Source organism: Rattus norvegicus, chromosome 14, assembly GCF_036323735.1.
Source record: "Rattus norvegicus strain BN/NHsdMcwi chromosome 14, GRCr8, whole genome shotgun sequence".
In the NCBI taxonomy this organism is placed as follows: Eukaryota; Metazoa; Chordata; class Mammalia; order Rodentia; family Muridae; genus Rattus; species Rattus norvegicus.
Genome location: NC_086032.1, coordinates 15,768,214 through 15,790,476, shown reverse-complemented (window position 1 = coordinate 15,790,476; position 22,263 = coordinate 15,768,214). Strand labels below are relative to the sequence as shown.

At 45.5% G+C, this 22,263-nt stretch overlaps 1 protein-coding gene and 1 pseudogene across 4 annotated transcripts in view; both read left to right on the top strand.

Annotated features, from left to right (window-relative positions):
* Fam47e (family with sequence similarity 47, member E) overlaps positions 1-21,036 on the top strand; it is a 36,471-nt gene extending 15,435 nt beyond the window's left edge. The window contains exons 4-9 of one of the 4 annotated variants that reach the window (XM_008770096.4): positions 3,564-3,708; positions 7,767-7,868; positions 8,549-8,629; positions 15,133-15,288; positions 17,257-17,334; positions 20,325-21,036. In XM_008770096.4, the coding sequence (XP_008768318.1) occupies positions 3,564-3,708; positions 7,767-7,868; positions 8,549-8,629; positions 15,133-15,288; positions 17,257-17,334; positions 20,325-20,426 (664 nt within the window). In that variant the 3' untranslated portion in view covers positions 20,427-21,036. The remainder of the gene's footprint in view (positions 1-3,563; positions 3,709-7,766; positions 7,869-8,548; positions 8,630-15,132; positions 15,289-17,256; positions 17,335-20,324) is intronic. The other 3 variants (XM_017599433.3, XM_039092676.2, XM_039092678.2) reach the window with 3 other exon arrangements.
* On the top strand, positions 422-1,997 carry Ybx1-ps3 (Y box binding protein 1, pseudogene 3; annotated as a pseudogene).
* Positions 21,037-22,263: the final 1,227 nt, after the last annotated feature.

Below are 22,263 nucleotides of genomic sequence, written 5' to 3'. Positions count from 1 at the left end.
AGCTTCCAGGGAGTCTCCAGTCTCTGCCTCGTCCCTCCATATACATATGTAAGAGCAGTAGGATTACAGGCTTGTACTGCCCAGCCTTGCTTTCCACAGGTTCTGGGGATTTGAATTTGGGACCTCACACTTGTGCAGCAAGTGCTTTACCCATGGACCCTTTTCCCCAGCCCATCCTCCTCTTCCTCCTCCCCCTCCTCTTCTTCTTCTTCCTCCTCCTCCCTTCCTTTTCCTTCTCCTCCTCTTATTTATTTTATTTTATTTATATAATATATTTTATTTATATATTTATATATATATTTATATATATTTATTTATATATATTTTATTTATATAGATTCATTTTATTTTATTTATATAAATACATTGTTGCTGTCTTCAGACACACCAGAAGAGGTCACTTAAAAACTTGATTGTGAGTTCGGTAGAGAGAGAGGAGAGTGGACCCCAGAGAGCCCTGAGAGTCCCACTGCCACCGCCCGCCTAGTCACCATCACACCCAGGGGGAGCCGCAGCCCCTTGCGGCCAGCCCCAGTCACCATCACCACAACCAGAAGCAGCGAGGGCGAGACATAGCAGCCGCCGGCTGCCCCCACCACCGCCCCCAGCGCCGCCGACACCAAGCCCAGCTCCATGGCGGGGACAAAAAGGTCATCAAGGAAGACGTATTTGTACACCAGACTGCCATAAAACAGAATAACCTTCGCACTGTAGGAGATGGAGACACTGTGGAGTTTGATGTTGTTGGAGGAGAAAAGGGAGTGGAGGCAGCAAATGTTACAGGCTCTGGTGGAGTTCCAGTTCAAGGCAGTAAATACGCAGCAGACCGTAACCATTATAGACGCTATCCATGTCGTGGGGCTCCTCCACGCAATTACCAACAAAATCACCAGAATAGTGAGAGTGGGGAAAAGAACGAGATCGGAAAGCTCTCCTGAAGGCCAGGCCCAACCATGCCGGCCCTATCGCAGGCAAAGGTTCCAACCTTACTACATGCGGAGACCCTGTGCATGCCGACCACAGTATTCTAACCCCCCTGTGCAAGGAGAAGTGATGGAGGGAACAACCAGGGTGCAGGAGAGCAAGGTAGACCAGTGAGACAGAATATGTATCGGGGTTACAGACCACGATTCCGCAGGGGCCCTCCTCTCCAAAGACAGCCTAGAGAGGATGGCAATGAAGAGGAGAAAGAAAATCAAGGAGATGAGACCCAAGGTCAGCAGCCCCCTCAACGTCGATATCACCGCAAGTTCAATTACCGACGCAGACGCCCAGAGAACCCTAAACCACAAGATGGCAGAGAGACAAAGGCAGCCGATCCACCAGCTAAGAATCTGTCTGTTCCCAAGGCTGAGCAGGGCGGGGCTGAGTAAACGCGGGCTCACCATCTCTACCACCATCCGGTTTGGTCATCCAACAAGAAGAAATGAATATGAAATTCCAGCAATAAGAATGAATAATGGGGGTTGGGGATTTGGCTCAGTGGCAGAGGCCTTACCTAGGAAGCGCAAGGTCCTGGGTTCGGTCCCCAGCCCCGGAAAAAAAAAAAAAAAAAAAAAGAAGAAAAAAAAAAGAATGAATAAGGGTTGGGGATTTAGCTCAGTGGTAGAGCGCTTGCTAAGCGCAAGGCCCTGGGTTCGATCCCCAGCTCCGGGGGGAAAAAAAAAGAATGAATAAAGATTGGAGCCGAAGACCTTAAGTGCTTGCTTTTGGCCGGTTGACCAGATACACTGGAGCTATCTGCGTTATCTATGCAGCAGGAGTTTTTATTATTTTACCGAAAGATGTCTCTTTTTGGTAATGACAAACGTGTTTTTTTTAAGAAAAAAAAAAAAAGGCCTGGTTTTTCTCAATACACCTTTAACGGTTTTTAAATTGCTTCATATCTGGTCAAGTTGAGATTTTTAAGAACTTCCTTTTTAATTTGTAATAGCTTACAACTTGATTTTTTCAAAAAAAGTCAACAAACTGCAAGCACCTGTTAATAAAGGTCTTAAGCAAAAAAACAAACAAACAAACAAACAAACAAACAAAAAAAAAAAAAACCAACTTGATTGTATAGTTCCAGTCAAATGAGACACACAGAATAGGCAAGTCCACGGTAACTGAAAGTAGACTCATGTTTACCAGGAAGGGGAGAGGGCAGAAATGGAGAGGAGCTATTCGTGTTTGGGGGATGCTCTGGAATGAGATAGTGTGTTAGTTGCATAACTTTGGAAATATGTATTACTGGGTTATATACTCTTTAAATGCTAAAAGAAACTTCTTTTGAGATATGGTCTCAGGGTTGGGAATTTAGCTCAGTGGTAGAGCACTTGCCTAGCAAGCACAAGGCCCTGGGTTCGGTGCCCAGCTCCGGGAAAAAAAAAGAGAGAGAGAGAGAGAGAGAGAGAGAGAGAGAGAGAGAGAGAGAGAGAGAGAGAGAGAGTCTCAATTAGCACAGGCTAGCCTTGAACTCACTACGCAGCTGAGAATGACCTTGGACCCCTCCTGATCCTACTGTCTCTACTTCTCAAGTGCTGGGATTACAGGTGTGCACCATCATGTGTTCTTCAGTGATGCTGGAGATGAGTGCAGTGCTCTGTGTGCACTGGATGGAGTGCTCTGTGTGTACCGGAGGAGTGCTCTGTGTGCACCGGATGGGTGCAGTGCTTTATGTGCACCGGACTAGTGTTTCCCCCACTGAGCTATATTCCACAGCCCAGTGTTTGCATTTAATAAGCCCTTGATGAGTTGGATGATGGGTAACTGCATCTGACATGCTCAGACTTGTATTTAGCAATGAACATTTGGCCTGAAATTTAAATACAGGATTAAGGGGTTGGGAGGATAGATAGAAAGATGTAGAAAGGGGTTGGGGATTTAGCTCAGTAGCAAGCGCAAGGCCCTGGGTTCGGTCCCCAGCTCCAAAAAAAAAGAAAAAAAGAAAGAAAGAAAGAAAGAAAGAAAGAAAGAAAGAAAGATGCAGAAAGACCAGTGAGAGCCGTTCACAACAGGCTAGAGAAGCAGACCAGCAATTAGAATCTACCAGATATCCATGAGTCATAGAAGAGAGACAGACACAGAAAGAGAGAGACAGAGACAGAGACAGAGAGAGGTAGAAAGAGACAGAGAGAGGCACACACAGAGATAGAAAGATAACAGAGGAGAGAGAAAAGAAGGGAGGAAGGAGGGAGGGAGAGAGAAAGAGCGCACTGTCAGAAATCCTCTCTTTTCTAAAGATTACAGGTCATCTTCAAGTGCAGCGGCTTCTACCTGGTACATGGTAATTAATAAGTAGTACTGGGGTTGGGGATTTAGCTCAGTGGTAGAGCGCTTGCCTAGCAAACGCAAGGCCCTGGGTTCGGTCCCCAGCTCCGAAAAAAAGAAAAAAATAATAAGTAGTACTTATTACTTTCAAAGCTGACAGAACACTCCATACACTTGCTTTTCTAGTACTTAAGAGGGAGTGTGACCTTTTAGAGACCTTGAGAGGGCTGATCATTTCCCAATGATACTGGTTGAGATCCACTTGGAGTCATCCAGCCTCATGCTTAATCCTTTGATGATCTCATTGTGTGTAGGCCCAAGAAGATGCTGATGTCACGTTCAGGCCAATGGCTTTGTGAAGAAAAGCCAAGCAAAGTGGATTCACTCTATAAAGACAGTCTCCTCCACGATGACATACGCAGAGGAGTCAGCAACTTCTGCCACTGGGCTGCGGATCTCGTAAGTTAGCAGTGACACCTAAAGTTACCATCAAGAGTTGAGCTCAGGGGTTGGGGATTTAGCTCAGTGGTAGAGCGCTTGCCTAGCAAGCGCAAGGCCCTGGGTTCGGTCCCCAGCTCCGAAAAAAAAGAAAAGAAAAGAAAAGAAAAAAAAAAAAGAGTTGAGCTCAGGGATTGGAGAGATGGCTCAGCGGTTAAGAGCACTGACTGCTCTCCCAGAGGTCCCGAGTTCAATTCCCAGCAACCACATGGTGGCTCACAACCATCTGTAATGGGATCTGATTCCCTCTTCTGGTGTGTCTGAGGACAGCGACAGTGTACTCACATACATAAAATAAGTAAATATATCTTTAAAAACAAAGTGTCGAGCTTAGCGTGTGACGCCCTCGGCTCAGTCCCTACTGTGGAAGAAACACATCAAACTTAAAGTCACTTCTATTAAATGTCATTTGGAGTCAAATCCTCAAATCATCAGCCATGATGAAAACAGTCTGCATAGACAGTCAAACAGTCATTGACTATAGAAAGTTCTGGGCACAGGGAACTTGGGCAAAGTTTGTAAGCTCAGAGCTATTTCGAATACTCACTTTTCTATCTTTTACCGGGGCTGTGACTCCATAGTTTCCGTTCCCGCTTTAGCAACAGGAATTGTCCTTAGCATCCTTCGCTCCTGCCGCACTTCACGCTTCCAGACACACTTGTCTGTGAGTGCTGGTGACACGGGTGCTTTTCTAAAGGGCGGACATGTCTGCCGTGGTTATCAAGCCTCTCTGCACCTTTAGTCCAAGAACCCCAGTGCTTACGCCAGTCCCCACATCTCTGCAGAGTCTTTTGGTTCCCTGATGGTTTTCCTGGGTTTAAGACCTTCCGGTATTGCATTCCTCCCAGATTTGTAATGCATTAGTAATTTTTAATCGAATACTTTACACATATATTCAATTTGTTTACCTGTGTGTGCGTGTGTGTATGTGTGTGTGCACGTGCATGTGCATGCACAGGTCACAGTGACAGAGGACAACTTGTGAGAGTTGGTTCTCTCCTTCTGTCGTGTGGGACCTGAGCATGGAACTCAGCGTATCTCGCTTGTTGGGAAGCAGCTTCACCGGCTGAGTGAGCCATCTTGCCGGCCCTACTCAATGTATTCATTTGGTACTATTTTCTTAGCAAGGGACTATCCTCCAAACCCGAATATAACTCCATGGCTTTGAAGGAGAAGGGAGGCTTACCTGGAATCTCTAGGAGAAGGAAGCACAGCCAGATCTAGCTGCTGACGGCTTCTAGGCACTGTCCTCAGGCCTTGCTGACCCCTCTGTCTGACTTCACTCTCAAGTTTTCCTCAGGAGGTGATGGGGGCCAAAAGTCATGGCAAAAGTTAATTAAGATTGCATTGAACCCATGAGCAGCCTGGTGGGGTGAGAGAAACCTTTTGCCGACAGGGCAGAACCTGGGGCTTGCTGCTGCTGGGTGGAGTGACCGCCATGGAATGACTGCCATGATTACCTGCCACCCACAGTCTGGCTTCTCTGTCCTTAAGCTAGCTGGCTGTGTGGGGTTGTCTGATTCCCACCTCTTCACTCGGTCCTATTGCTGGAGATTGCTCTACCTGAAATCTAGGAATCCTAAGGAACATCCTAAAGATGGCTGCATAGAGCCTTCCTTACATAGTAGAGAAGTTGTGTTTTTTTAACTTTATTATTATTATTATTATTATTATTATTATTATTATTATTATTGTTGTTGTTGTTGTTGTTGTTATTTTGTCTTTTTCTTTTTTCAGAGCTGAGGACTGAACCCAGGGCCTTGCACTTGCTAGGCAAGCGCTCTACCACTGAACTAAATCCCCAACCCCTGTTGTTGTTGTTATTATACATGCACGCACACACGCACACACAGATAAGCGAATTGAATATATGTGTAAAGTATTTGATTAAAAGTTACTAATGCATTACAAATCTGAGAGGGATGTAATACTGGAAGGTCTTATTACTATTATGTGAATGTGTATGTGGTATATATGTGTGGCTGTGTGCATGCTACAATGTGGAGGTTCGAAGACAGCCTGGTAGAGTCTCTTCTCTCCTTCATCCTTTTTGAGGATTTAGAGAAACACTAGAAATGGTCATCAGTCATGTTTCCCACTGAGCCATCTTGCTGGTCCTGTTTCCTGACGTTTGGAAGAAGTGGCCTAGCGTTCCTCCCAGCCTTCCATACTGTCTCTCCTACCGTGTCCCCACTTGTGAATGAGAGCTGAATGCCAGAGGGTCTGCACAAGACCCCCGAGCACCAACCTTCCTTGTCTGTAGTTCAATGTCCTCCCTAACAAGATGAAACCATAAACCAAGGGAAACATCAAATATACATGCAAGTTTGCATGGGTGAAGGAAGAACATGGGTCACAAAACAGCTATGCCAGACACCATTTTGAGACAGGGTCTTTTAGTGGCCTGGAGCTCACCAATTAGACTAGGCTGACTGGCCAGCCAGCAAGCCCCAGGAATCTGCCTGCCTCTGCCCATGCTGGGATTACAAGCACAAACCGTCTCTGAGGGTTTTGAGGACTTAACTCAAGTATGTCCCAGCAGGCATTTGCTAGCTGAGACAGCCGCACAGGCCCAGCAGCTCCTGCTGCTTTTTCTTACCCACAGTTCATCTCTGCAGCTCGTTAAGCTGGGGAAGCCTGGGAATGTGGGAGGAAACAAAGGTCAGTAAAGTTTTCTTTAGGATAGGAAACCAAAACAAAATGACACTCACAATACCACCCCTGGGACTGCGGCTCAGCTGTTCTGCCAGCTTGCTGTGTTTCCGGTCTCTCTAACCAGAGTCCTAGAGGTCCTTGAATTCTATATCCCAGCAGTCTGAGGTGTAAGCCTCTTTCCCTTCTACACTATGGGTTTCTGCATTGACTGTGCTTGCTGGGTTTCTTCTCATTGTTATCCTACGACGCCCCATTCTGAGGCTGCTCCGTAAATTTAAGGCTCTCGCCCTGCTTCACGACTCCTCTCTGTAAATATTACTTCATCTCCAACTTCAACGCACCCTATTCTCTCTGTTTCCCAATTTTTATCTCCCAAAGCGGGATTCTTCTGACTCTAGTTTGTCTTTCAAGGTTAGGACAAAAGTCATTTCCCTGAGCCACTCAACACATCCGTTTCTACTCCTACCAACTGTGTTCAGGGAGCAAGAATGGACAGTGTTATTCTGAGTATAAAAACATTGAAATGGCCTCTTTTAGCTGGGTCATGGAGAAGCCCTGGATGGCTCAGTAGCTGGGAGAACCTAGGTTTATTTCCCAGCACCCACCAGCTTATAACTGCCCACAGTTGCTGCTATAGGACATAGGCTCTTCTGGCCTCCGGAGACACCTGCCCGCACGTAGCATAGATTTTCAACAACATACACAGACACTTTTTTTTTTTTAAAGATTTATTTATTTATTATATATAAGTACACTGTAGCTGTCTTCAGATACACCAGAAGAGGGCATCAGATCTCTTTACAGATGGTTGTGAGCCACCATGTGGTTGCTGGGAATTGAACTCATGACCTCTGGAAGAGCAGTCGGGTGCTCTTAACCGCTGAGCCATCTCTCCAGCCCACACAGACACTTTTTCCTTGTTAAAGATATACTTGAAAAGCACTCTAGGGAGCTGGAGAGATGGCTCAGAGGTTAAGAGCACTGACTATTCTTCCAGAGGTCCTGAGTTGAATTCCTAGCAACCACATGGGGGTTCACAACCATCTGGTGCCCTCTTCTGGTGTGTCTGAAGACAGATACAATGTACGCACATACATAAAATAAATAAAGAAATCTTTTTAAAAAAAAAAGGAAAGAAAGAAAAGAAAGAAAAACACTCTAGGAATATCTCTGCTACAATGTGTCAGAAAAATTTGTGTTTGGTCAGACAGTATTTCTTCAGGGAAAGAAACTGGCTTCTTGCAGTTTCTAAAGTTGTCAGTCTCCTTAGTCTCCAGTGACTGCTCCTTGAGCATTTGGTCAACACTTCCGGAGATGAAGGAAGGCCATCTGTCCTCCATTCAGGCATTGTAGTGTTCTTTCAGGGAAGCTCGACCATCGAGGAAGAGTTCATCCTGCAACAGTTTGACATTGACTATCAGACCAGATGCAGCTGTGATGAGCTTCACAGGCTGAGGCTAACCCAGGTAGGTTGAGAGCTGAGGAAGAGAACTGACGTAGTAAACCACAGGAGGCAGAGTTGTGCCGGAAACCAGACTTTGAGAGGCAACTCCAGAAAACACAGGCCACCACCAGAGAACTAACCAAAAATCTAAGGAAACTGAGTTATCTTAAAGCTTTTAACACTCTTGAATTCTGGTTCTCTGGAACTCTGACTTTCTAAAATAGACTTCCCAAGATGCTATCACGTTTAATAAATATTTGATAAGAGAATGAATATTTAATGTCTATGATAATGGTTTGTATGAAGAGGACATAGCATTTGGAATTGTTAGTGATGATCCTTTTTAAGAGACAGATTTTTTAATGTGTTTCCTAAATGGAAACTATAACATCTAGTTCTATTAATGAGTGCTTATTGCTTAGAATCAAGACTAAGAGTAATCCAACAATGACTCTGAACATTGTTAATCTCATGCCCAAAGAATTATTGAATTTTTATTTGAATCAGATTGACCACACATCTTTGTTGTTGTTGTTGTTGTTGTTGTTGTTAAGAATTTTTAAAAATCATTTTAAATTATGTGTGTGTGTATGTCTGTGTATGGATGTGTGCACACGAGCGCAGGTGCCTGTGGAAGCCAGAAACACTGGAGCCCCTAAAGCTGTTATTACAGGTGGCTGAGTTCATGTCAACCTTCTGCAGGACAAACCCTGCATCAATGGACCACCTCCCCATCGAGAACGCTGTGGGCACGGGATCAAACCTCGGTCCTCTGGAAGAGCAGTAAGTGCTTTTAACCTCTGGGCATCTCTCTACCCCACAGCATCCCCCTCTGTCACATTCTTGCCTAACGTGAGCACATGTTGTTGCAAACATGGAAGCCTGTCAGGAGAAGCAAGACTTGCATCAGTGTTTTGGAGGGAGGTGGCATGTATACGGTCTTCTTAACTTTCCGTTCCACTGCCAGTACAAATAAGCACGCGTGCCTCACTGTGCGAGTCAACAACAGACTTAAGTGCCTGTGTTGAGTGGGGAGTGTCTTCCCTCTAAGTCAAAAACAGAACATTATCTCTAATTAGCTCTGAATTACCTGTGGTTTTCTTTACACATCTTAACCACATAGCTCTATGTCTCTGAAGAGAAAAACAGAATCAAATGTGTGCAACTTAAAGATTTCTCTCAGGGTGGGGAGATGGCTCTGTCGGTAAAGCGCTTGGTGGGTGAACATTACGAAGTGAGTTTAAATCTCTAGAGTGCATCTGAAGCCAAGCACAGTAACACGGTGTCTGAGATCTCAGCTTTCCCGTGACTGGATGGTGGAGTGAGGGATGGGGGCTGAGGGGAATCCTCAGAAGCTCACAGCCTGGTTTCTCTGCAGTGAACAATAGAGAGGAGAGCCTTACTTAAACTATAGAAAGTAAGAACTGGCACTCAGAGGTGACCTCTGACCTGCACATGTGTGTAGACACACATACATCCCCGACACGCATGTACATGTATTCACACATCCACACATGCGTGTGCACACTCTTGCATACACACACAGTTTTTTGTGGGTACAGAATTCTAGGTTCACAGTGTTAGTTTTTATTTCAGTAGTGTGAAGCTATTGTTCCCTTGTCTTGATTGAACTATTTCAGATCACTCTTAGGAGATGTTTGACCTGTTTTTCTGAATGTGCTTTCTTTTTCTTTGTTTGCTTTTAGGATTTTTCTTTTTGTCAGTGTTTTATACACACACGCACACACACACACACACACACACACACACACACACACACACACCTCTTTTCAGACCTATGCTAGGACTTCACTGAGCCTCTCCAGCCTATGAGCATACATTTTTCATAGGTGTTTTTTTCTTATTAAAATTATTAGTGTATATTACTTATACAAAATAATTGATTGCATTTTGTCACTTCAGTACGCATGCACAGTGTACTTCTTTCATAAACTTTGTGGGGGAAATCTGACCATTAGTTCCTCAAGTTTGTTTTTGGCTTCAGCCCTCTCCCTGATTTGATTTGCTCATAAGGAGGCTTGACCCGGTGCCCCAGCCCGCTGCTTCTGTTCCCTGTTTCCTCCTTCGTTTATGGTTTATGGTCGATAGGTCCTTAAACCCTGTGATGTGTGTGGTTTTGTCTCATGATTACAGTCTCCATTTCTAGGTGTCTGATGTGTGTATCTGCCTACCGTGTCTCTGCTTAATCTTTGGAAGCATGAGATACGGCTCAGAAACGGCTTTGGCGTCTTTGAGTCATAACCTCTGAATCTGCTCTGTGCCAGTCCCTGCCCTGGGCGCTGTGTTTTCCTGCATGGCTTCCGGTCCGATGGTTTTGTGGTGTGGATTTCACCTTAATGGCTGTTTGGGGTACTTTTGCATTTTTATAATTATTTTTGAAATTTGTTCGGGGCTAGAATCAAGTTACTTGGAGAAGCCTGATCATTTGTGGGTCTTGCTTTTTTTTTTTTTTTTTTTTCCCCCCGGAGCTGGGGACCGAACTCAGGGCCTTGTGCCTGCTAGGCAAGCGCTCTACCGTTGAGCTAAATCCCCAGCCCGGGGGTCTTGCTTTTAAGATTCCTTGAGAAAGAATAAAGTAATCTTTGGTCTTGGGCTAATTACTTCATAGTACTGAGCAAGACCTTAAGTGTGTTCTTCCCAGGATCTTGTGAACTTTTACGACTTCCAGGAGGAAGAGACTACTGAACTATCAGGTATTTCCCCTCTGGTGCATTTAGCTGGTTCATTGTTTGATCTTGGGTGGTTTCCCCAGTATATGCCCCGGCCCCTACCACCGACACTCACAGAGCCCTCTCTCTGTTCTGGGGCCCGGTCCTGTGAACATCCGCTGCCCGACTTTCCCTGGATTCTTGATTCTCCTGTTTCCTCAGTCAGAGAGTCCCTTGGGCGGCTTCTGGGCTCCTCCTCCCCCTGTGCCCTAGAGACTCTTTTTTTCTGCCTTGGGCTGTTTCTGGGCTCCTCCTCCCCAAGTGCCCTAGAGATTCTTCTTCTGCAGTCGGCAGGCAATTATGACACTTATTTTGTTTGTCCCTGTTCTCCCAGGGCTTACTGTCCTGGTTACTGAGGCCTGGAGTCTTGCAGGCTATTGTTTTTCTCTGAGTTCCGAATGTGGAAGGCGGGAGGGAAAGACAGGCTGCATTTGGACACGCAAGTCCGTCCGGTCTTTAGCTTTCTACCCACATAGAGTTCTCAGCACCGCTACCTTCTGCCCTCTGATGTTCTTTAAAAATGTTTTCCCCCTCCCACCGTAGCTCTGCTCGCGCATCCTGTCTGTTCGAAGCCCCCCTTTCCCTGCGTGGATCTCTGTCTCCTTTTAGATGAGGTATGTGTTTGTTTTATGCTAGGGAGGCTCTTTATTCTAGGTCGTTTGCTGGAGACTATTGTCTCCTTACTTCCCAATGCTTCATAGCACCGTGAGCCCTTCTCTCTCCATTTCCCTCCTCACTCTGCATGCCGATTCATCCATCTGCTCATTCATTCATTCAACAAACATTTCTGAGCATCGATGCGTTCAGCAGTGTTGCTAGCAAATGACAGGAAACTGGAGGGCCGCCATCTTTACTAGGGTGTCCTCTGAGGGGACCTTCGTGCCCACGGACTGGTAAAGTGCAGAGATGAGCCACGCCGGAGATGGTTTGAGGGGAAAGTTTCAACTTTATTGCACACGAGGACCATTTATATGGTGGAAGTCCTATCAACTGTCATGGGTTAGAACATCCTGGATTGGATGGTGAGCGCTCATACCGCCAGGGTCTCTGCATAAGGAGCACATTAAAGGAGAAGTGGAGAGTGCAGACTCATCTGCCGGCCGGGCCAGCTATCAGCTGTGCATGCTACTTCAGAATTTAGGGTTCTGACTTCTGAGGCATGGTACACCACACTTGTTTAGAAGCACAGTGCGCTAAGTAGGCAGTCTGTCAGGTCTTGCCTACAGAGGACTACTTCCTCCATCCAGAACTTACAGCCTAGTGAAGTCAGCAGGCAAATGATTAACCGCCACAGAATGATGCCTCGTGTGTACACAAGTAAGAAGAAAAGATCGGTCCAACAAATACACGGTGTGGGCACTTTCGATAAAGGCTTCAGAGAAGAGATCTTGCTTGTGCCGAGTCATAGAAGATCACCAGTAAATGACCAACTCCCTCTCTTTGCTTGGATTCAAATTCTTTCCCCCACTCTTTTACCCCATACTCTGCTTCCCTACTTTTAGTTCCGTGCTTCTTAGCTGAGGGAGATTTTGCACCATCCCCCTCTTCCCAAGGATATTTAGCAGTGTTTGCAGATGGCATCTTTGGTTGTCCTACCTCAGCGGGGACCACTAGCATCTCATAGATAGAGACCGGGAACATTGATAAATGTCCTTCCGTGAGGAGGAGGTCAGCCACCTCTCGTCAGCCAAGAGTGGTCAAATCCCAAAGGTCAGCAGTGGCAGAGTTAAGAAATAGCACTGTAATTCAGCAAATATTTATAGAGCACCTGCTATATTCTTAGTGTCCTAGATGCTAGAGAGGTGCAAGGAGAACGGCCTCCCAAGCTTGCATTCCAGAGGGCTCAAAGAGATGCGGACAGACAACAGAATATACACAGCACACTCGACAGTGACCAGCGCCGCTCAGAAACAGGAGGCCCAGAAGGAAGGGACAGTGTGTTGTGAGAGGGTCGCAGACTTTAGACTCGGTGGTCGGGAGGATACCACTAAAAACAGCATCAACTAGGTATGGGAAGGAAGACCGTGAGGCACCAATGCAAGTGCGAAACATTCTGGAGTTAAACAGTCTGTCCAAAACATCAAATATGGAAGCTGGTGGGAGAAGTGCCTCCCGGGGCTAGACTCAACACACTCTTCCCAAAATATCCTGGCCTTCTGTCCCACTTTCCAGTATGTAGTTTAAATGTAGACAAGAGGAGTGGAAAGGTGGCTTAGACGTCAAGAAAGCTTGCTGCTCTTCCAGGGGACCAAGTTTGGTTCCTAGCACCTATGTCAGGTAGCTCACAACTGCATGTAACTCTGTTTCCAGGGAAACTGACGTCCTCTTCTGGCTTCCTTCTGTACTCCTGTACAGAACCTACACACACACACACACACACACACACACACACACACACACACACCACACAACACACACACACCACACACATGCAACACGCACACACAATACACATACACAACACACACACAACACACACACACACACACGCAACACACACACATACACACAAAACATTCACACACAACACACACACAAAACACACACAACACATACACAACACACACAACACACACACAAAACACACACATACAACACACACACAACACACACAAAACACACACAACACACTCACACAACACACACACAAAACACACATACAACACACACACAAAACACACACACAACACACACACAAATTTAAAACAATTTTTAAAATTTTTTTAATTTTAATTTTCCTTTTTTAAAGATTTTTTTACTTATTTATTATATATAAGCACACTGTAGCTGTCTTCAGACACACCAGAAGAGGTCCCATTACAGATGGTTGTGAGCCACCATGTGGTTGCTAGGATTTGAACTCAGGACTTCCTGAAGAGCAATCAGTGCTCTTAACCGCTGAGCCATCTCTCCAGCCCTAATTTTAATTTTCATATTGTTTTTTATTTATTTACATTTCAAATGTTATCCCCCTTCCTGGTTCCCCCTCTGCAAACTCCCTGTCCCTTCTCCCCTTCCCACGTATGGGCCTAGAGAAATTGTTCAGTGGGTAAAGCACCTGTGGTTTTCGCACAGCAGCTGGGTTCAGTTCCCAGCACCCACACTGTGGGTGACTCACAACTGCAGCTAATTCTAGCTCCAGGGACCTAACACTGACTTCTGCTCTCCAAAGGCATGATGCACCCAGGCTAACACTCATACATGTAAAAGAGAAAAACTTTAAAAACAAAGTAAGTGTGCTGAGTAGTGGGGCCCAAAACCTTTAATCCCAGCAGTTGGGAGGCAGAAACAAGCAAATCTCTGAGTTTGAGGCCAGCCGAGCCTATACAGTAAGTTTCTGGATGGCCAGTGCTACACAGAGAAACCCTGTCTCCCCAAACCCTGAATAGAATAGAATAGAATAGAATAGAATAGAATAGAATAGAATAGAATAGAATAGACAATAAATGTGAGAAGGACTGAGACAGAATTGTGACTTCATGTCTCTGTGTTCCACCCACAAGTTAAGTCACTGTTTGCGATAAGACGACCCACAGTATTGTCCGCAGCATCTGGCCTTGAACCAGCTTGAAGCTCTCCTTAGAGCAGTACAATAGAAGTAGCAGAAAACAGAGTGAGACCTGTTCTTCCTTCATATTTTCTCTCTCCATTAAAGGGCCAGAAGGTTAGGGGCTAGGAAACAGTTTGCTCGAAGATAGTGCTCCCCAGGCTGAGCGCAGTGCTCCCCAGGCTGAGCGCAGTGCTCCCCAGGCTGAGCGCAGTGCTCCCCAGGCTAAGTGCAGTGCTCCCCAGGCTGAGCGTAGTGCTCCCGAGGCTGAGCGCAGTGCTCCCCAGGCTGAGCGTAGTGCTCCCGAGGCTGAGCGCACTGCTCCCCAGGCTGAGCGCAGTGCTCCCCAGGCTGAGCGCAGTGCTCCCCAGGCTGAGCGTAGTGCTCCCGAGGCTGAGCGCCGTGCTCCCGAGGCTGAGCGTAGTGCTCCCGAGGCTGAGCGCCGTGCTCCCGAGGCTGAGCGTAGTGCTCCCCAGGCTGAGCGTAGTGCTCCCCAGGCTGAGCATAGTGTTGGGCTTAGTGAGTTTAACAATAGTTTAGCTCACCGAGTCTTCTTTAAGATTATCACTCTTAGGTGAAATATGCTATTTTTTACCTGATTTCTACCTGCTCTGCATTCGTTATCTCTTATAATCCTCAGGACACTCTTTCAGGGTTAAAAACCCGTTATCTCCACTTCACTGATATATAATTGAAGTGGGTGTCCTTCGACTCACAGCTACTGAGAGAACACAGACTGAATTCTAGCCTAGGTCTGTCTACATCCAGCGCCCCTATCCTAGGTGTCACTCTGTTTTCCTAGTTATGAATGTTCCATGCTCCTTTCATAAAAACCCGAAGCACGGTGAAACGTTGTAAAACACTTTGGCGAGACTAGCCGTAAATTCTGAATCATGAATTTACATGAACACCTTTCATGAGATGAGCCTCGGGTTATGGAAACGACCAAGTGACAAATAAATACACGAGCGGCGTCAATGCCAGCCCTGGAATTGCGTTGCTTTCTCTAGAATCCTCAGCAGCCGAAGCGGGTGAGGATGAGGTACGGAGCCTGGTATCTGAACACCAAGTTGTGGAAGAGGCAAAGAGCCGACGAACCTCTGGTCGACCCCAGGGTCTCACCCAAAGCTCAGGATTCGAATTTTGAAAAACAGCTTCAGGAACAGGTGTGTACACAGGCTGCGATCCGGTTGTCTGAGCAGAGGTGATCGCTGTAGGCTGGGCAGGGAGTTTCCCTCAGCGTCTGCAGCTGTGTGCATTCAGTGAGGGAGGCAAGATAGTGTGGAGAGCATAGAATAAACAGGACATGAGTCCTGGCTCCATGGTAAACACAGTACCTCTATAAGACAGAAAAACCATTCTGTGTTTGAGACATGGTCTAGCTTCCTAGTCTTGGCTGTCCTAGCACTCCATTCGTAGACCAGGCTAGCCTCTTACTCAAAGAGATCCTGATCCTCCTGCCCTGAATCGTGGGGTTAAAGGTGTGCAGCAGCCCACAACTACCAAACGTTCAAGGGCGAGTGAGGAGCGAGGCCCACTGAAGTGCACGTATCAGTTGTCCAAGAATTCAGAGCTGCACCTGGGCTGTTTCATTAGTAGTATTTCCGTTACCACAGAATCTCCCTCAGAGAGGGGTCAAAGGTTCAATGACCCAGTAACACAACCACACCGCTAAGACGTGGTCCTACTGTAGATAGGCTGTGTGCTTGCCTGTCTCTTGTGTACACGCATCTGCTGGAGCAAAGGTCATCCCCGTTGGTCTGAAATCAGGCAGGTGTTGACACAGCCCTCACAGGACTCTGACGAGCTCATTGTGGACCTCTTCCCTTTTACAACAGACCAGAGTGTCTTGGGATCCACGTAGGGAAACACGTGGGAAAGTAAAACTGTGCAGACATGGCTGACACTTCCTTAGGAATTACCCATCAGGCTACTCGGCCGTCTGCAAAGGTCATTTTTCTCCTCCCAAATCCTGGGTATAAAAGACTGTTTTTAGGAATTGAGCAAGCCAGGACTCCATAAGCACAACATGCTTGGATAGGTTCCAAAATAAATAACCCTCAGTAGAATTTCCGATTGCATGGTTTCGGAGTGCCTACATTAATGTGAATTTAACTCATAACAATATTTTATTTTGACAGCAAGAGCTATTTATGGTGTCTGTCAGAGTGCTTGGAGTCAGCTGAAGTAGTAATAGCTCTTATTTTCCATTCAGGCAATGTGGTAGATAGAACTATGGCAGTAAACGCTGTTCACTAGGAGATCTAAACACAGCGGGGAGTCAAGACAGTAGGATTGTTCTACAGCAATCTTTGTGGAGGCCGAGTCTGCCCTACTTAGTCACAGCTGGCCTAGGACTCATGAGCCTCTTGCTTCACCCTCCCAAGGGTCAAGATCATAGGCAGGCTCTGCCATGCCCAGCCTACAACGTAAACCACACTTTCAATATGCCCAAGGGAGCCCTTAGCTTAAGCACAGAAGGTGCCACTGTGAGCCACCATGACAGTCTTGCCAAGAACTCAAGAGATTCTCGCTGTCCTTGACTGACAAGGTTTGGAAGGTGAAATGACCTTAAAGAGTTGAACTGCAGTGTGCAAATTTATACATCCACTCTTTGAGTTCCAACAATTGTAAAGAAAACACCAAGGGAGGCTTGACTATTCGGAGGAGTTGGGACTGAAGCAAGTCTGTTGCGATTGGTTGCCCTTTGTAATTAAGATCCGTAACTTGGGGTTGGGGATTTAGCTCAGTGGTAGAGTGCTTGCCTAGCAAGCGCAAGGCCCTGGGTTCGGTCCCCAGCTCCGAAAAAAAGAAAAAAAAAGATCCGTAACTTGTGGGCTGGCGAGACAGCTCCTTTGCCCCCCTCATTAAGAAATATTAAATGAAATAAAAATCAAAACCTGTAAGCTGTGGCTATATTGTATCCAACAAGTTAGTTTCTAGACATCCCAGGTCAAAAGTTTGACTCATTGCTTAGCCTTCATATAAGGGTAGGGGGAAAGAAAGGGCAAAAGAATAAAACGAGACGTTTTTGGAAACTCATCTTCCGTAACTGATGAACCACACGGTGAGAAGGAAGCGCTTGCAGCGAGTTCATGGAAGTCTCTCCCCTGACTTTTCACGGGCTCTTTTAGGAGGAACTGCTTGCAGACCTATGTGGAACAGCCGCCTTTAAGGACTTCGTTCTAAGCAGGGGCTACAGGATGCCCAGGGTGAGTTATTCTGCAGAACCCTGCAGAGAGCTTTGAAGAGACAGTTCTGGATGAGAAGTACCCTAGCATAATGAGAATAGTCCCCTCCTCTTCCCCGGCACCCACACGCCTTGGGAAGGGTGGGTCCTTGGGACCAAAGTGAAGGGAGTCGAGGTGCCTTGCACAGCCTGTTGCTAAGGCAGTATGTGCTCTCTAGGAATTCCTTAGGGCTCCAGTACTTTCAGGTCAAAGGACAAAGTCACATGGCTTGGGGCAGCATGAAATGGAGTGGGCACTTAAAATCGTATCACACAGTGTGAGCTCTGTCCAAACAGAAACACACGGTCGTCAAAGTTCACGTCTGGGGGTCTCCCAGCTTCTATTCTGACCTCTCCCTGATCCAGAAGGTTTGGCCTATAATGTGGAAAGGGTGTGCCAGGCTCCTTCCATAGGGTAGGCTCACACACACACCTCCAACACAAAGATCATACCGGGAGGTCAGCTGGGCAGACCATAGCAAGCTGTGCACCCAGACAGCAGGACCCAAGGCATATGGTGTCAAAGTCATAGCTAATGACAGGCTGTGCCTGTGTCTACCACCGTGTCCCTCAGGTTCCCCGGAGGATGGAATAGCCAAGGTACTCAGATGTTGTTAGAAGTTCTCTTCTTTTTCTTTCCTTCTTTTTTAATGGTTGTTGTTTTGAGATGTTTAAAGCATGAGGCAGAAATTTCGTGTTAAAACACTCCATCATAGGTTTCAGTGGAGTTTCTCTTTGGCTCTGAGCATCAGTGATAGGCCCCCTAACTATATTATTTTATGCTCTCTGTATAGTCTATATGTTCTGGGTTTGACATACATGCAGTAGCTACTTGATCTTCACATAAAGCCCACTTAAGTGTACTTATATATTTTTATAGAGAGAGTATAAACTATGCTTAATATTTTATATTGCATGTCATATACTCTTTTGAACATTATATAATACATGTCTATATTTGTTTTGCCTTTTTTAAGGTGACCTTGAATTTCTAATTCTTCTGTTTCCAACTCTTAAGTGCTAAGGATATAGGCATGTGCTACCATGACTGTTTTTTTTTTTCAAAAATGATACATATACTTATATATATATGTTACATATATCATATATAATGCATATGTATACACATATATATGTGTATATGTGTATGTGTACGTATATGTGTGTGTGTGTATGTGAATGTGCATGTGCGCATTAGTGTGGCCCTCTGAGGCCAGAGGAGGACATCGGATGTCCACCACTCTTTGTTTATTCTCTCACTTACCTTGAAGCTTGCCATTTTGTCTAGGCTGGACTGGGATTCACCAATCCCCACTGTCCCCCTCCTCAATGCTAGAGTTACAGGCACGTCTGACCATTCTTGACTTTTTCTGTAGGTGCCAGAGACTCAAAATCAGATTTTTATGCAGCAGCAAACACTTTTACCCACTGAGCCCCCGTCCCAGCCTTGCGTTATATATGCCTACCTCAGTGTTTATACTGTTAGAGCCTCCCTCTTCCATTCAGTGACCAAGCCAGCTCAGTCAGTCAACAGGGGACAACATTATAGCATGACCCCAGTCAGTGCTGAAGCACCTTTTTATCCAGCCTGCTTTTATACCATTATAAGTATGTGGAAGGAATAGGGTCAGTTCTAGGTCAAGGAACAAACAAGAGAATAAAGAAAGTCCTGTGGTATCCAGGGACTTATCAAGATGATAAGCCCACTTCCTTGTCCTAGCCCAATGTCAGATTCTTGCCAATATCCTTGAAGCAACACCAAGAGCTCTCCACAATTCAGGTTTGTTCCTGCTGCTGCAGTTCATTCTGTCAGTACAGGTAGATTGACGTGGGCGGTGTGTGTGTGTGTGTGTGTGTGTGTGTGTGTGTGTGTGTGTGTGTGCCTGACATACTGGCTGCGCTCTCTGCTGCACAAACTCCTGAGAGAAGGTGCCCCTGCATAAGGCTGAGCTATCTGAGAACACTGGTCACATAGACTCTGGCAGAAGGTTGTCCCTTTTTCTTGTGTCCCACCCTCCTACTAATGACATTTAAGGTGAAGGAAGGAATCCCTCACAGTATATGAAGGGAGATGTGGCAAACACTTGTAATCCCAGCCCTTGAGAGGCTGAAGCAGGAAGATTACTGTGAGTTCAAGGCCAGCTTGGGCTACGGAGTGAAACCCTGACTCAAGAAAAAAAATGTAAATTAGGGGGTTGGGGATTTAGCTCAGTGGTAGAGCGCTTGCCTAGCAACTGCAAGGCCCTGGGTTCAGTCCCCAGCTCCGGAAAAAAAAAATGTAAATTACATGCAGATGTACATAAATGCAAAACACATCTGTATGTATGTATTTACCTACTGTCACTTAAACAATGTATGTGAGGGCTAGGGATTTAGCTCAGTAGTAGTAGTCACAAGCCAGGGTTTCCCACTGTGCTTCCCAGATATTTTCTACCTGGGGAACTTGGGTATATAAGTGGTGAATAAAGCTACAGGAGTCTTGGGGCTGGGGATTTAGCTCAGTGGTAGAGCGCTTACCTAGGAAGCGCAAGGCCCTGGGTTCGGTCCCCAGCTCCGAAAAAAAAAAAAAAGAACCAAAAAAAAAAAAAAAAAAAAAAAAAAACCAATGTATGTGAGCATTCATTCTCTGTAACTCACAATGTATCTGTATTCTGTGTGTACGTGGATTCACATGAGTCACGGGGGAACATTTTCTTGTGTGGATAAACCGGTGTCTATACGTTGTCCACAGTGACCTGGATAGATCCCAGGCTTTGCTGAGCTGGGCTGGCCCAAGCTGGGGTACATGCAGGCCGAGGGTGAATTCAGTCTGAGTATTTATGATGGCGAACAACTGCTTCTCACTCGAGTTATCCGCTTAAAAGGTCTGGCATAAGGAAATCTGCCAGAGTGAAGTGTTTATTATAGCGGGGGGGGGGGGTGCTGTGCAGTTTTCACTTGTTATTCTAATGAGACTCCTTTTTTTCCCTGTAGTTCCTTGAGAAGATATATGCGGAGGAGGAGAAAAGTAAATCTGAAAATATTAGGACTCCTAAAAAGCTCACGGAAACAGAGAGGAATCCTGGGAGAAGATGAGTCAGCTTTTATTGACAGCATATTTGAATACTGCTCCATTATTTTAATTATTAAGTAGAATATAGCAAGTGCTATCTGTGGAAACTTCAACCCGGTCTTTCTAAATGCTTTAGCTTATCATTTTATATATATATATATATATATATATATATATATATATATATATGTATGTATGTATGTATGTATGTATGTATATATATCTGGAGTTACACAGGGTAGTGAGCCACCATGTGGGTGCTGGGAATTGAACCTTGGTCCTCTGGAAGAACAGTGAGTTCTCCCAATGGCTGGCCCATCTTTCCAGCCTCCACTGACCAATGTTTTGTTTGCTTGTTCATTTGGTTTGGGGGTTTGGCCTTCTTCAGTGAAAGTCTTGCTATGTAGCCCAGGCTGACCTCTAATTAGTCATCCCCCTGTGTCAGCCTCTCAGGGGCTAGAGTTGCAGATCTGTACCAATGCACCTGGTGCACACAGACACACAAAATACATTTTGTGTATTTACCGACTATGGAATCAATATTCGTGTGTAGGCCTCTTACACTTTCAAGTAATGAAAATTCCATCAGTGTATTAATTCTTCGTAAAAATAAAATCATAGGTAAAGTCACAATTACTTTATTGTTACTACTTTGAGTGAGAACCTGATGTAGAATGAGTGCCTCTTTTCTTTCTTTATATATTAGTATTATTACTGAGGTGATTGTTGTCCCCTCCTGGGCATGTCAGTCTTGCTAATAAATTTGTACTCACAGCAGAAGGTCATAGGTCAAAAAGTTTAAAGGAAAATCAAGCTAACGTGTGTGTGTATGTGTGTGTGTTTGTGTGTGTGTGCATGTGTGTGTGTATGTGTGTGTGCATGTGTGTGTATGTGTGTGTGTGCATGTGTGTGTGTGTGTGTGTGTGTGTGTACATGCATGTGGGTACCCACAGAGGTCAGAGCAGCATGTCAGATCCCCTGGAGCTGGAGTTTCAGGCAGTTGTGTGTTGTGTTATGTGGGTGATGGGAACCAATCTTAGGTGCTCAACTGTTCTGAAACCTTGAGCCATCTCTCTAGCATCAACAATTTAAAAATATATACATTATTTGGGACAGGGGGTGGGGTTGGAGAGCTGGGTCAGTGGTTAAGAGCACTGGCTCTTCCAGAAGACTAGGGTTCAGTTCCCAGCACCCACATGGCAGCTCGCAACGTTCTGGAATTCTAGTTTCAGGGAATCTGACGCTCTATACTGGTGTCTGTGAGCACCAGGTACGCAAGTGGTATACAGACAGGTGTGCAGGCTGTACACGTATAAAATAAATATTTGCAGTAAAATAACTTTAGAAGCAAAACAGTTATTGCTTTTGTACCCACTTATGGTCATGCACGTGTGTGTGTGGAAGGAATATATGGAGGTCTCTCTTGGGTGTTGTTCCTCATGATCCGCCCATCTTTTTTCCTTTTTCTCTTTCTTTCTTTCTTTCTTTCTTTCTCTCTCTCTTTCTTCCTTCCTTCCTTCCTTCCTTCCTTTCTTTCTACTTCTTTCTTTCTTTCTTTCTTTCTTTCTTTCTTTCTTTCTTTCTTTCTTTCTTTCTTTCTTTCTTTCTTTCGAGGCAGGATCTCTCACTTGGACCTGAGCTCATAAATTCAGCTGTGTACTCTCTGCCTATTTCCTCCTTCAACACTGGGATCCCAAGCCATCATGGGTTTCCACATAAGTGCAGGGAATCAAATGTGGATCCTTACACCTACGCAGCAAACATTTGCCTTTCCCCAGGCCCCTCCCACTCATATTTCAACTGTCTTCCACAGAATTACACTTTAAGGTTGTTACGGTAACACACCAACCATTAGTAACA